This window comes from Pogona vitticeps, chromosome 2, assembly GCF_051106095.1.
Source record: "Pogona vitticeps strain Pit_001003342236 chromosome 2, PviZW2.1, whole genome shotgun sequence".
NCBI classification, from domain to species: domain Eukaryota; kingdom Metazoa; phylum Chordata; class Lepidosauria; order Squamata; family Agamidae; genus Pogona; species Pogona vitticeps.
The window spans coordinates 201,330,973-201,346,600 of record NC_135784.1 but is presented as its reverse complement, the minus strand read 5'-3'; the positions used below and the strand labels follow the sequence as shown (position 1 = coordinate 201,346,600).

The 15,628-nt window shown below is 39.2% G+C and overlaps 1 protein-coding gene across 2 annotated transcripts in view; it reads left to right on the top strand.

Annotated features, from left to right (window-relative positions):
• DGKQ (diacylglycerol kinase theta) overlaps window positions 1–15,628 on the top strand; it is a 111,065-nt gene that overhangs the window by 83,788 nt on the left and 11,649 nt on the right. For both annotated transcript variants that reach the window (XM_020807072.3, XM_020807071.3), the window contains exons 16-20: window positions 7,968–8,119; window positions 11,566–11,714; window positions 12,116–12,297; window positions 14,569–14,669; window positions 15,200–15,346. In XM_020807072.3, the coding sequence (XP_020662731.3) occupies window positions 7,968–8,119; window positions 11,566–11,714; window positions 12,116–12,297; window positions 14,569–14,669; window positions 15,200–15,346 (731 nt within the window). The remainder of the gene's footprint in view (window positions 1–7,967; window positions 8,120–11,565; window positions 11,715–12,115; window positions 12,298–14,568; window positions 14,670–15,199; window positions 15,347–15,628) is intronic.

Here is a 15,628-nt window from a genome sequence, read left to right as displayed (position 1 = left end):
AGAATCAGGTATCCATGTTGACAGTGCAGCTCATCAGCACATATCCCACCATAAAACTGCAGTCCTCTTGCTATCATGCATCAATGCGGGTACCATTTCAGTTCAGTAGGACTTGCTGTGCTTTTGAAAACTGCAAAATGAAAAGACTTGTTTTTTAGAACAAGTTTTAGCATGTCTTGGAAATACTTATGAACCCATCTTTGTGAAGGGTAGTCCCCAAATGCTACTTATGGATTGAGCACAAAACTAGTTTTTGGACTTGATCTTGATCTCAGCCACTGGTGAAATTTTTGTTCGCTTGGATTAAAGAAGGAAATTGTGAAGTGATCATATGAGACTTCTTTCCATATTTACAAGCTCCATTGCAGCATGTTGTCCCAAGGTTTGTTTGTTTTTTTAAAAAAATTAGAACCTCTTCAGTGTTTCAGGAAATCTATGGCATTTAAAAATAGGAACTTTTCTACTGTGGAATCAGTCTGGTGACAGATTCAGATTGAATTTATGCTCTTTTCTCTTTTTAGGGAATTCTGATTAGATCTTTGTATTTCAGCTTGTTAAAATAGTAGTGCCAAGAGATCTTTATTTCACCTAGTCAGGGAATATTCTATCTTCATACCTATTATGAGAACTTAATTCATAATACCTGCAACAGAGAGAAGATTAGTGTGGTATGAGAAGAACAGTTGTGTCTGAGACATCTTAAAATGTATGTTATCTTCAGCTTTTTCCCCCTGAAGTTGACCGGAGAAATAGATAGGCTAAGCATTAAGATTACTATGACATTAGTGTCAGCTACTGTTGAATATTCAGGCCTCGGTAGATTATTCTTAAAGCAACATTCTCCATCTTTTTGTCTGGTATTAATAAACACCTGCATTCATGACTAGAACTTGATTAGAGGTAATATTCTTTTGGCCCTTCATGGATTGCTGCCTTGTCCTGGCGAAGGGGCTTGAGTAACTCAGAAAAGCTATGGGCTATGCCGTGCAGGGCCACCCAAAACGGACAGGTCAAAGTGGAGAGTTCCGACTAAACACAATCCACCTGGAGCAGGCAGTGGCAAGCCACTCCAGTATCTTTGCCAAGAAAGCCCCATGATCAGAAACAAAAGGCTAAAATATATGATGCTAGAAGATGGGCCCCTCAGGTCAGAAGGCGTCCAACATTCTACTGAGGAAGAGCGGAGGACAAGTACAGGTAGCTCCAGAGCTAATGAAGTGGTTGGGCCAAAGCCGAAAGGACGCTCAGCTGTGGATATGCCTGGAAGTGAAAGGAAAGTCCGTTGCTGCAAAGAAAAATACTGCATAGGAACCTGAAATGTAAGATCTATGAACCTTGGTAAGCTGGATGTGGTCAAACAGGAGATGGCAAGAATAAATATTGACATCCTGGGTGTCAGTGAACTAAAATGGACAGGAATGGGCAAATTCAATTCAGATGAGTATCATATCTACTACTGTGGGCAAAAAGCCCGTAGAAGGAATGGAGTAGCCCTCACAGTCAACAAAAGAGTGGGAAAAGCTGTAATGGGATATAATCTCAAAAATGATAGAATGATGTCAGTACAAATCCAAGGCAGACCTTTCAACATCACAATAATCCAAGTTTATGCATCTACCACTGGTGCTGAAAAGACTGAAATTGACCAATTCTATGAAGACTTACAACAACTTCTAAAACTGACACCAAACCAAAATGTTCTTCTCATTCTAGGGGATTGGAATTCTAAAGTAGGGGGTCAAGAGATAAAAGGAACAACAGGAAAGTTTGGCCTTGGAGTTAAAAACGAAGCAGGGCAAATGCTAATAGAGTGATGTGGAGTCACATCATGGAGAAATAGCTCCTGTATTCTTATACTAGCGGTTGCCGGAGTGGTTCCCTTCCCCCCTCCCATTAATTAATTGTCTGCAGAGTCAGACAAATAATATTCTAGACATAGGTTTTGGAGTTACAATGGTGCCTCACTTGACAACGATAATCCGTTCCAGCAAAATCGCTGTAGAACGAAATCGTCGTCAAGTGAAAGTAAAAAGCCCATTGAAACGCATTGAAAACTGCGTTCTAATGGGCGAAATACCTCAGCATCCAGCGAAGATCCTCCATAGGGCAGCCATTTTCTGGTGCCTGTAATGCAAGGAATCTGTCCTAAGCACAGCGGGGAGCCATTTTGAACCCCAACGATCAGCTGTTTTCTGATCGTCGTAATGCAAAAAGTCGGTTCCCGAAGCAGGGAATCAATCGTCATGAAGCGGATTTTCCCCATTCAATCATTGTTTTGCAATCGCAATAGCAATCGCAAAAAGCACATTGTGAAGCGATTTCATCGTTAAACAGGATAATCGTTAAGCGGGGCACCACTGTATGTGGTAAGAAACAGGGCAGCTGCAAGTACCAATTATACATAGCGAAGCATACTGAGAAGTATTTCATCTCACTTGAAAATACAGTTCAACGGTATACAAAATAACTATATAACTAGATCTTGCTGTTTTTCTCACCACTATTGGAGCCCCCTGCCCATATTCAAATCTAAAAAATGAGATTAGCAGAAATAAGAGAAGTTTATATATTATGCTCACTATATGAGAGCAGGCTGGCTTTACCTGTTGGGAAGTCTGAAGAGCTTAGCCAGATAGAAGCAGAAAAGACTAGTGTTTTGCAGTAATATACAGAAGAAAACATTCATATCTGTCATTTATCTCTGTATGTTCCCCTGACTTAGGGACTTATTTTCCTTAGGAACTGTGGGAGGAAAAGCTGCGGAAGACAGCATTGACACACACACACCCAACTTACTTGGGTGGGTTTGCTGACAGTGATGTAGGCTTGGGTGTGGAATCCACCATTTGAGGATTCAAGAATCTTCTTCCCACAAGCCCCTCCAGTTTTTGTGATCTCTTCCTGCTGTTCAAGCTCCTGACCAGTAAGGATGGCTGGGGGTAGTCTTTGCTTCACAGGTGGACTAAAGGGAACCTGTAAAGTATAAAAAAGCCCGGTGTTGTCTGGAGCAGCCACTCTGCTTTGGACCTTCTCCCACCTACTTCTATTTTTAAAATGTTGTTCTGTGGCATTTGGAGTTCTGCAATATGTATTATCTTTGACACAGTGCTGGGACAGTTTGTAAGCATGAGAACAGATCCAGGCAAATGGGGGAAGGGTCAAGCAGGTGAACATCTCTTTTAGGGGATGGGTCAGAGAGACAGGTTCAGGCCCAGCTTGGGTGCAGCCACATATTCTCTGCTTTCAGGTGGCAGATGGGGCCACACAGTGGCATACATCCATATGGATAATCCTGATTTCCTATTGTCATGATTAATATGAGCCAGTAGGCAGTTTGGGTGATGCAGATCCATCCTCTGTGCTAGTGCCAGGCCTGGGAGTAGCTGTAACCAATAAAGTTGCATCCTTTTCCTTCTAATTGTTGTTATGTGGTGTGATATTCCTATGCCTCATTCTGCAGCATCATTGAGTTTGGCCGGTAAAAGAACACAGATACAGTGGTGCCTCGCAAGACAAATGCCTCGCAGGACAAAAAACTCACACGGCAAATGGTTTTGGCAATGGGGTTGATGACTCTAAAGACAAATGTTCCTATGGCCGTGCTTTGCAAGAAGAATGTTTTACGTTTTTTTGTTCCTGCCTCATGTTTGCTGATTTTTAAATGTTTTTCTATGATGTTTAAAAAGTTAGTTTTTTGATTGAAATTTTTTAAATCATCTGCACAATATGTATAGCTTTAAAGAGCACTTAATAAACCCTTTGTAAACCATAGGAACACATTAAAGCCATAGGAACACATTAATTCAATTTTAGTGCATTCCTATGGGAAAACACGTTTAGCAAGACAACATTAACTGCAGAAAGAATTAAATTTGTGTTGCGAGACACCAGTGTATAATGAATAGCCTGCTGTACTGAGCTTTTGCTTCATGGAAAGCATTTCTGCTTAGTAAGAAGATTTGAAGGCCATATACAGAACTAGTTTGGACATATTAAAACACAATTTAGTGTTGTGAAAATTAGTTGTAGTACTCCTCAGGCATACACAGCCTCCATAACCATGAGGAAGTTTTTGCTTCTGTATTAGATTCACTGTGCAGCAGAAACTGTTGATGGCAGAATCAGTCAAACTTTAAACTCATAATTATGATCAACTACAGGTTAGTGTTTAGACAATACATTGAACAGCAATTAATCGGCAATGGAAGTGGAAATTTATGATATTTTCAGAGACTTGCCAGTGAGAGTGTGAGTACCCAAACCCAGGATCCATTCCCAACTTTAAAATCTGGTTACTAATTTCAGTGTATGCAGCCAAAGGCTCCTACTATATATATTGTGGAATAAAAGACATATGTGATCTAAACATTCCAAAGAGTAAAAGGACTGTTTTAGTATGAAACAATATGAAGAATGTAGAATCAAAGTAGTTGTATTCTTCTCTGAACAGTGTGTTTCAGCAGTGTTGTGAGGTTCTTCTTTGTGGCCTCTGTTAATTCACAGAGGACCATCAGAAGAACTATGGTTACAGGTAGGTAACCTCTTTAATAATAATAATAATAATAATTTATTGTCATTGTAAGTATATACACAGTATACCCATACAACGAAATTCACAGACAGTTTATCTAAATTTATCTAAATACAATTTATCTAAATTTATCTAAATACCAAAGCAGCAGGCAACTAGAACATCAAATGAAAGAAGTTGCATTGAATCATAAGCAAAAAAAAAGCCTTTTGCATAACGTACACTGAAGTAAAAGAGATGATGTCACTGACAGAGTAGATTAGTAATTAAAGACATGCTGATTGTATCATAGGGCTCATGCATCTTGTGGACAGTATCATTGTAATGGGTTGCACAATTCCTGGAATTAAAGCTGAAACTTTCAAATTAATGGTATTATGCTATTGTTGGTGACATCATTTCCTTTGTCAGCATACAGTGGTGCCTCGCACAACGAGCGCCCCGTAGAGCGATGAATTTGCTCTACAGTGACGCTTTTGCGATTGCTAATGCAATCGCAGAGCGATGCCCCCAATGGGCGAAAATCGCAGAACGAACGTCGGTAAGCGGTTCGCTTACCGACCTTCGCTTTGCGACCCGCCGATCAGCTGTTCCGCGGCTTCAAAATGGCTGCCGGAACAGCCGAAATGGCCGGGCGCAGCGTTTTCACGCCCTTGGTAAGCAAGGGGAGGGCGCGAAAACGCTGCCGGAACAGCTGAAATGGCTGCGCGCAGCGTTTTCGCGCCCATCCCCTCGCTTACCAAGGGCACGAAAGTGCTGCGGCCGGCCATTTCGGCTGTTCTGGTGGCCATTTTGGACCCGCCGGACAGCTGATCGCAGCCATTTTCGCGCCCTCATTCAGCGAGGGGAGGGCACGAAAATGGCTGCCGCCAATCGGAGAAACATCGCTGAACGGTGAGTACAGCAGCCGATTGGAACACATTAAGCACTGTTTAATGCGTTCCAATGGGCTTTTCTGCTCCGCTCAGCGATGTTTCACACAGCGAGGGTTAATCCGGGACGGATTAACCTCGCTGTGCGAGGCACCACTGTACTGTACTTTGTGCAGTTGTATTTTCATCATAGTTAACTTATAGGTTTTAAACATCAGGCTATGGATTTGATTAGAAACTCTTGTTTCTATAAAAGTCTAATGGTCTGATGGAGCTTCTAGTGCGTCCATGCATGCCTATTCCTGTAGAAGCTAATGATCAAGTATGTCCGAAAAAGTAGATTCTGATCCATGGAAGTTTACAGTGAAATCAATCTATTTGTATTTAAACTACTTCAGTATATGCTTTTTTCCCTTTTCCTTTTCCCCTTAATTTTTTGAACATACAGAAACAAACAGCTTGTCTTGACTTGATTACTTTAATGCTTTCACTCTGTCTAGAACAAGTTTCTTATCATTGCTATTTATCACCTGCCTAAACTAACAAAAGTTGTTTTCTTTGGTCCAAATTGCTGTGGTTGCTGGTTGCCTTTTGAGAGAAAAAGAAGCTATGTTTAAGCAGCTGCCTGAAACAGTCAATTGCTTATCCTTTGATTAGATTGTAAAATGAGGGTGGCTGCAGTCTCAATTCTGCCATGAATAAAGTATTGCTGCATCTTCTCCTTATTAAGCATAAGTGCTGTGAAGCAGGTGTAACATGTCTCTTCAGACATTGTATGAACATGTGATAGAACCGTCACCCAGTCATTGATCTCCTAGCACATGGCACACAGTAGTCTAAACCAGTGGTTTTTAACCTTTTTGAAAGAAACGCCCCCTTGAGCCATTGAGGAAGTTATCATCGCCCCCCTCCCCACGGTGATGATATCTTTCTTTCTTTCTTTCTTTCTTTCTTTCTTTCTTTCTTTCTTTCTTTCTTTCTTTCTTTCTTTCTTTATTTCTTTATTTATTTATTTATTTATTTATTTATTTATTTATTTATTTATTTATTTATTTATTTATTTATTTATTTATTTATTTATTTAAGACACTTAAATCCAATGACCCCTGAAAACAAAATTCAATTCCAAGAAAATGAAATGCCCCCCAAAAGTAACATTTAATGATTTACTTGCAAGAGAATTTTAAGACGCAAAAATAAATATAAAAAGGGCATAAAAACAAACCGCAATGCAGGAACTAAAAATTTCAAGACAAAAACTCTGAAACTAAATTAAGATTGGAGGAAAATATATATTCACGCACATTGTAAAAAGGCTGCAGCCATCTTCACAGGTTTGGCTTGCTCCAGCGCCCCCCTACCGCCCCCCTTCTGCTCCAGTGCCCCCACGCCACCCCTTTTCGTTCTACCACCCCCCTGAAAAATGAAATCGCCCCCTAGGGGGCATTATCGCCCACGTTAAGAACCACTGGTCTAAACAAGCAGACAAGTTGATTGTGTTTCAAGTGTGACTGTTGCATTCATGTTCCACATTACATCCGACTGTTGCATTCAATTCCACATCACATCCGTAAAATGTGGAATTGCCTTCTTTACATGCCATTAGATGTAGTGCTGTTTTTCAGCCCCATCAGTCTTGACCATCAGTCTTACAAGTTATTTGTAATAAATAATTACTGGGATAATGCTTGTACTTTGAATATTGATCACAAACTGTATGTATTAGGTTGCTAGTTTTAGTTATTAATATGGATAAATTAAAAATACAGTTTGCTGCCTGAATAGATTCTAGTTCATTAATAGGAGAAAAATACAAGATTTACATGTGTTTTACTTCAAAATATAGCATAATTCTTTTTCAGTATTAACTTTATAAATTTATAAAATATTAATAACTGATGCATAACATGGTGCCAGCAAAATTATGTGAATAAAAATATACATAAAGATGCATACCATAATAAAAATTATATTGCAGTGAATAATAGAACTCACTAAATTGATGTTGTGCATGTTTTTTTTTAACCTAGTTTATCCTGTGAAATTTTAGTTAAATATTTTACAGCTCATGCCTGGCTATGGTGCAATGGGAACGAGGAGGTTTCCACCTACAGGCACTAACTTGTCTTGCAGCAATGAACAAACATGTGACAAACTCTAGATCTTAATTCTCATTTAAGCACTAAATGCTACGAATTAACTTCAGATATGATCATGTAATTCTGTTAAAAGAGAGAGAGAGACCAAAATGCCATGTGTAATGTTTGTGATTTTTTTTTCTATTACGGTTGAACAGAGAAACCTGACACTAATAAACAGTCACATGATTTTTTAAAACTGAATGTCTTGTAATTTAAATGGATATATTGCATAAACACATGGTTTATTCTTGTACATTTTCCACATATTGTGGAAAGATTTACAGAGACAAAATTTCCAGTAGATCATTCCTTGAGTCTGCTGGGAAGATTTCATTTGTAAAATATGGCTGTCTTTCTTGAGAATCCTTGGTGTTTTTCTTCTTAATGTCGTCTTCCTTAATTCTATTTCTTTGCATCCTTCAGCAAACCAAACTTCCACAGAACTGCTGTCCATTGCTTGTATTTGTCAATCCAAAAAGTGGGGGCCTTAAAGGTCGGGACTTGCTGCATAGTTTTAGAAAACTGCTGAATCCTCACCAAGTCTTCGAACTAACGAATGGAGGGCCACTACCTGGGTAATGATTAGCACAGATTTGTTTTATGTTTTTCTTATCTTTTTCATTTTGTTTTCCCAATGGTATTGTTTTATTGCTTTATTTTGGGTTGTTTCCTTCCATGGTTATACTGCCTCATCTCGAAAAACTGCAGGACATAGGGCCTTTGATATTTTTAAAGACTAGCAGGTTTTATATCATATAACTTTTTGTAAGCTGCAGACCTCATAGATTGCTCCCAGTTTGCATTTGAGGAAGTAGATTGCAGTTCATAAATGCTTATGATGCATGAAACCTGTTTAGGTGCATGAGACTCACTGGCTGAAATATAGTAGTAAGTTGCACTTAGATAGGCCCATTGAATCACTCCTCTATATGTTCCTTTGTTTCAGTGGGCCTACTCTAGTTGCCATTGGATTTCAGCCATTGTTTTAAATAAGACAAATTTATCATCACAGCTATTCCCCTTCTTAGTTTGTGGTTGGCATGGCATATGGCAGAGGTTTTTTTAAATGTAGTCCTTGTGTTAGTTTTACAGTGGTGCCCCACATAGCGACGTTAATCCATTCCAGGATTAACATCGCTATCCAGATTCTTTGCTATGCGGGGGGGAGGGAACCCATAGGAACGCATTAAACTCTGTTTAATGCGTTCCTATTGGGGAAAAACTCACCGGTAAGCGAAGAATCCCCCATCCGGCCGCCATTTTCGCTGCCTCGGTAAGCGAGGCGCGAAAACGCTGCTGGCGCCCATTTTCCCCCAGCTGGGCAGCACAGGCTTCGGAGCGACCGCCGGGGAAGCCTCCACCGCGGTCACTCCGAAGTGCCCCCTTGTTCAGCTGGGGGGAAATGGGGCCTATGGGGAAAAATCGCAAAGTGATTTTTCCCCATAGGAAACATCGCAATGCAATCGCTTTTGCGATCGCAAAATCTGCATCGCTATGTGGATTCATCGTTAAATGGGGCACTCGTTATACGAGGCACCACTGTACTTTAAAATGTATCATTATAATCAAGACTGGTTTCTGTTCTGGCCAATGATAAATGTAACAGTTGTCAGAAAAATGCATTGAAATGCATGTTAAAACTACCTTCTAAGGGTTGTGATTTTTTTCCTTTGAAGAGCCTTATGGTAATTTTTTTTTAAACTTGCCTGATTTAGCATCATGATTTGCTGTTTGTGAAACACAAATCCTGAAGTGTAGGACTGCTTGTCCACCAAGTCTTGTTGTCATTGCCACTGATATCAAAAGCTTTCATGTATTAATTGGATATAGTCAGTATCTGAATAATAGTGCAGTTGAACATGAATGCTATTAATACCAGAACATGCATTGGAGCAGGAAATTTATCCTCAATGTCAAATAATTAATATTTTGCCTGTTTTTAGAATCTTTTAATGTCAGCTAACAAAACTGTAGGGGTAACTTCAATAAACGGCATTTCTATTTTTATGTTTAGTGTTTGGCAGCAGTTACCAAATGGAACAGAAGCTCATTTGTCAAAGAGAGAGTGTAAGGTGGGGGAGGAGGTTGTAAAATCTAATCAGCTTGTCTTTCATTTAAAAATGAAGTGAGCACTTATTAGGGGACTCCAGAAGTCAATCCAGCCTCACCCCCTCCCCCAAGTATGCCACATCGTTTAAGTCTTGGTCATTTGCTGCTCTTTAAAATGGAACATTGTACTTTTTTTTAACTATATAAATTACACCCACGGGTACTACTGTAGATGTTTTTTGGCTGGTTAGAATCATTTCATGTATTATCTTTATATATTTCTTGCTTATCTTTATATTTTGCAGTTATGGAGTAGTTTTTCAGGCATAACTCACAAGTGGCTTACCTTTGTTTTTTGTTGCGAGCCTGTAATCTCCTCCTTTGGCATTCAGCATGGTGTTTTGTAGCTGGAAAACCACATTGGAAGCACACAGTTACAAGATGGGGGATAGTTAGTTCAGTATTATTATGGGCAAGAAGGATTTTGAAAATGTTGTAGATCGCAAGCTGAATCTGAACCTACACTATGATGTGGTTTCAAAAAAGGCAAATGCTATTTACTCATTAACAGAAGTATAGTGTCAAAACTGTGTGGAGTACAAGTTCTCTCTATTCAGCAGTCATTGGGCTTCATCTAAAGTACTATGTCCACACTTTAAGAAGGATGCCGACAAAGTGGAATAAATTCAGAGCAGGGCAACAAGGATGTTCAGGAGACTGGAAAACAAGTGCTATGAGGAAATACTGAAAGAAATGGGCATATTTAGCCTTGAGAAATAAAGTTTGACGGGAAATATGATGACACTCTTCAACTACTTGAAATATTGTCATACAGAGGAGAGGCAGGATCTGTGCAGGTCATGTAATAATGGGCACAAATTATAGGAAGCTAGATTTTGGTTGAATATCAACAAAAACGTCCTAACTGTTAGAGCAGTATGACAGTGAAACCAAGTGCAGTGGTGCCTCACTTAACCGGCACCCCGTTTAACGACAAAATCACATAGCGACGAAGATTTTGCGATTGCAAAAGCGATCGCATTGCGATGTTTTAAATGGGAAAAAATCGCTTTGCGATGATCGGTTCGCTGTTTCGCTTACCGATTATCGCATAGCGATGATTTTCCAACAGCTGATCGGCGGTTCCAAAATGGCCGTGGGTAAAAAAATGGCCGCCCGCTGTGTTTTCACGCCAATTCCTCGCTTACCGGGCAGCGAAAATGGCCACCGTATAGAGGATTTTCACTTAACTGTGAGTTTTAAGCCCATAGGAATGCATTAAACAGGTTTTAATGCATTCCTATGGGCTTTTTATTTTCGCATAGCGACAAAATCGCTTTGCAGCGATTTTAGCTGCACAGATTATCGTCGCTATGTGGGGCACCACTGTACCTTGAGAGGTAGTGAGTGCTTCAGCACTGGAGGCAGTCGAGAAAATGAGACTACATGTCAGATATAGTACTTTGAATTCCTGCACTAAGCGGAATGTTGGGCTCAATGGCCTTATAGGTCCCTTCCAATTCCATTATTCTATGATTTCATGTCTGTCTTGTCTCCTATTTGCTATTGCTAATGTAACAAAAAAGGAAGCTGGGGTGTGTGTCAAAGATCTTTAGGACGCACCCTCTGTAGCCTGAAGCGCAGCAGAATTATGAGCCTGTATATTGAGTACCACTTAAGTCAGAACCTGAAAAGCAGTTTTAATAACATGGGACTTAAAGCTATTTTTTGAACATTAGACCTCAGTGTCAAATCACAAGCTACTTTTGAAGCATGGAATGTTTTTCTTTGAAATCAGCAGCCTCCTTCAGTATGTAAAACTTGTGGTACAGCTCTTTAGATCGTGGCTTCACTCTATTAAAAAGCGGATGAACAGACTTTTTAAAAAAAATTCGTTGAGAGAATTAAAGAATGTATTTTTTTTCTTTAGTGTATTTGCACAGTAATATTGTGCCAACTTTTTATATTGCAGGTTTCATGCCTTCTCTCAAATTCCTAATTTCCGAATATTGGTATGTGGTGGTGATGGCACTGTTGGTTGGGTACTTGGTGCACTAGAAGAGGTCCGACATAAGCTTGTCTGTTCAGAACCATCTGTGGCTATTTTACCTTTAGGAACAGGTGAGGATGCAGTGAGATTTCAGCAATTAAAAATGGCAAAATACTCAATATAAGCATTAATTGACTTACCATTATCCCTTTTAAATGTTGTTTACTATGTTGTTAAGCTGCATGTTTGCTGCAGTGAAGTTTTTCTGAGAGCTGGTATTTTTTAAAAAGTGCTTTTAAGTAAAGCATTTTGTATCTTCAGATGGCCAGAATCCTATAAATGTTCATTTGTATGGCTAATTGTAGCTAGTTGGTCAGATCTGAGATGCAACTTGATCATATGCCTCATTATGAAAAGCAGTTGCCTGCAATTAACCAAACAAATTATTCAGTAACATTCTAGGGTTAAAGTGAGATCTTTTTGTCTTTGAAGTTGTTAATTGAATTCTGTTGTGTTTTTTTTTTTTAATCAGGCAATGACTTGGGGAGGGTGCTCCGCTGGGGTGCTGGATATAGTGGCGAAGATCCTTACACCATTCTGATCTCAGTAGATGAGGCTGATGATATTCTTATGGATCGCTGGACCATCCTTTTAGATGCTCAGGAGGCCCTGGAAAGCTCAGAAAATGGTGTGTTAGAGCCTGAACCTCCTAAGGTATTTTCCTTTGGCTTCTCCCGCTCTCCTACCCATCCCCACCAAGAAAAGTTTAAAAGAGAGAGAGAGAGAGAGAGAGAGAGAGAACCCAAAACCGGGAATTGACACTATGTGGGCCTCCAGATGTTCTTGAACTGCAATTCCCATAGCCCCAGCCAGCATAGCCATTAGTAAGGAATGCTGGGAGTATTATTTAAGGAGTATTTAAATCCAGTATTTAAGGAGCTGCATGTTGTCTGTCCATGCCCTAAGCACATTCTTGCCCATCAGACTACCAGTGTATAAGAAGCCAATGTTATGCCATTTCAATTTCTAGCATCTCTTTATTCCTGCCCTACTCCCCTTCTCCCTGCCTTGCATAACATTCAACCACCTACCTATCCAACTAGAAGAAATAATCACCTTTTAAGAAAAGCTGAATTCACTTGATTGATAAATACAGTGGGGTCTTGACTTGAGAACTTAATCCGTATTGGAAGGCGGTTCTCAAGTCAAAAAGTTCTCAGGTCAAATCTGCATTTCCCATAGGAATGCATTGAAAACCATTTGATCCGTATCTGCTCTTTTCCGTCCATAGAAACTAATGGGAAGCTGCTATTCCGCCTTCGACCACTGTTTCTTTTTTTTCTTAGGTCAAGAAAGGTTCAGGGAAGGCAGGGAAAATACAGTCCAGGCAGTACCAGGCAGTCTGAAGATTGTCTCCCAATCCACTCTCTAAACGCTGGGAGGAGTGAGGAAGCAGACAGGCATCCTTTTCACTAGCCAACAGTTAACTGAAAGTTCAAATTTTGCACTTTCTCTGCCTCCCACGTGGTTTTTTTCAGTTCTTAACTCAAATCTAAGTATGTAAGTCAAGTCAGTATTTTCCTATGAGAGCGGTTCTTAAGTCAAAATGTTCTTAACTCAAGCTGTTCTTAAGTCAAGACCCCACTGTAGGTACACTTACCATGCCTAGAGTAGAGCACTGCAATCCTTCCTTTAGCTCTAGAGTTTTCTCCTTGTGAATTGAGACTCTGGAAAATCAGCATCCAATCTCACATGGGGAGCCTCCATGTGAATAGTGGAGGCTCCACAGAGGCGGTGGGGTAACAACACTCACCTCTGTTTGTGAAAAGGGTACATGGTTTGATAATAACTGAACAGGGCTAAAGAGAAAAGAGAATCTCTTTTTGCTTTCCCACCCATCTTGTTCATGATGTGTACTGTTCTTTGCTATCTTCTCCTTCTTATTTCTTGTGCACATTTCCTCGCCCATCAGTCTCTGTCTTCATTCCCCACACATCCTTCCTGATGAATAGGCTATTCATAGCAGAGCTTTATTTTTTCCATGGCAGTACTTTGTTAATAGTTATTACAGTCAGAATATGATTCATTTACAAAAATTTTTTTAAAAAAATACAGAGAACAAAAACATTGTCTTTTAGACTATATTTAAATGTGCATTTTTGGAAGAGATATTATGCATCAAGTACAGTAGATATTTTTCTTACCAGCAAGTGGTGTTGGCATATTTGAATTTAGTAAACAGTAATTAGGACACGTTTGATCAAGAAATGCTAGTTTTTCTTTTCTTAAACATCCTAGAAAAATTGAGTTCAGTTTGTCTGTTGTCAGTCAGCATACGAGCATAATGTTTTATTCCAGGATAAATTAGTGAGAGAAGGATAATTACAATATTTTCCCTTTTAAAATCAAGCACTTTTGTTTTTTCTTGGTATGGAGTAAGAATGTAGTAAATATTCATGGCTTTAGAATTTATTACAAAAAATTGTTACACTTCAGAGACTTCGTTGAAGTTCTCTTTTTGAGCAACAAATTCTTGTATGGATCTGAATTAACTGTTTTTGTTTTCCTTCTTGAACCATTAATCTGAATAATAAGAAAAAATTATAGAATTATAGAAATTATAGAAATTATGGCAGTTCAGATCCTTGGGCTTCAGAAATGAGGCAGTTAAGGGTGGTCATTTTGTTTTGGTTTTTTTGTTTTATTCACATATAATTTTGTTCTTCCTCCAAGGGGGTTAGGGTGATAGATATGGAGGTTACCCCAATTTAGCATCTCAAAAAAATGCTACAAGGTCTGATGGAATAGTCAGACTTCCCTAGGATCACCCAGAGAGCTTCATAGCTGAGCAAAGACTTTGGTTCAGGTTTCCAACACTGTGACAAGCATGTATTCTTTACAACACAAATGTTCTGATCTATTTGTTGAAATTTAGAAGATCTGATCTGCATTAGAGAAAGTTATCACTATCTTAATTTTTTCCAGATTGTACAAATGAACAACTACTGTGGCCTTGGAATCGATGCAGAGTTGAGTCTAGGTTTTCATCATGCCAGAGAAGAAGAGCCAGATAAATTCAATAGCAGGTATGTAGAACTTGAGCAAACGCACAGGCACTTTCTTTCTCCCTCCCCCCTCCCAACATATTGGTATTCCCATTTCTGGAGACAAAGTGGGATATACATTAGATCAGATAAATTAATATTCAGAGAGAAGAAGAATGTATGTGTTTATGTAATTGGCAGTACTTTATCTTTTGGTCCTCCTCTAGTATCTTTGGTATACATGGAATGTTCTTTCTTGGGGGCATCAGGTATAGCTAGAGTTTAAATGCGAAGTTGGAATTGTCCTGTGGGGGAAACAGGCTTTCTTCTAGCATTTTGCCATGCCACCTGTGCAAATTAAATCCAGGTGCTGTGCCCAGTGATTTTTTTCCTACACACACAATCCTGTACCTCAGTGAAAGCATCAACCAGATATGTGTACCACTAGCTGTGCTGGAGAATTTCAGGAAAAAAGAATATTATATCAGTAATGGGCAAGTCATAGCCAATGATGCAGTGTGACATGCTGTTCATATTAAATGAAAAAGTAATTGAAATATTTCTGTCTCTAGGTTTCACAACAAGGGTGTCTATGTAAGGGTTGGATTGCAGAAAATTAGTCATACCAGAAATCTTCATAAAGAAATAAAACTCCAGGTGGACCAGCATGAAGTTGAGCTTCCACATATTGAAGGCCTTATCTTCATTAATATTCCCAGGTAGAAACAGTATATCTATTTTTTTCCTTTAACATAATAACGCTTACATTATGGTAGGATCCTTTGCTGTATTTTAGTAGCCAAAATATCTTCATTAGTAGATATTATCTTGGGCTTGTGTATATTCAGGATTGACTGAATCAGTATATTGGCCTGGTTTGGACACAATGATTCTTTGTTGATAGCATCCATGAACAATATGTAGTTTGCGCCAATTAGAAACATTTAGATATACAACTTTTGATTTCAGTTAGCCACAGTTTAATACTGTGCCCGAACTCT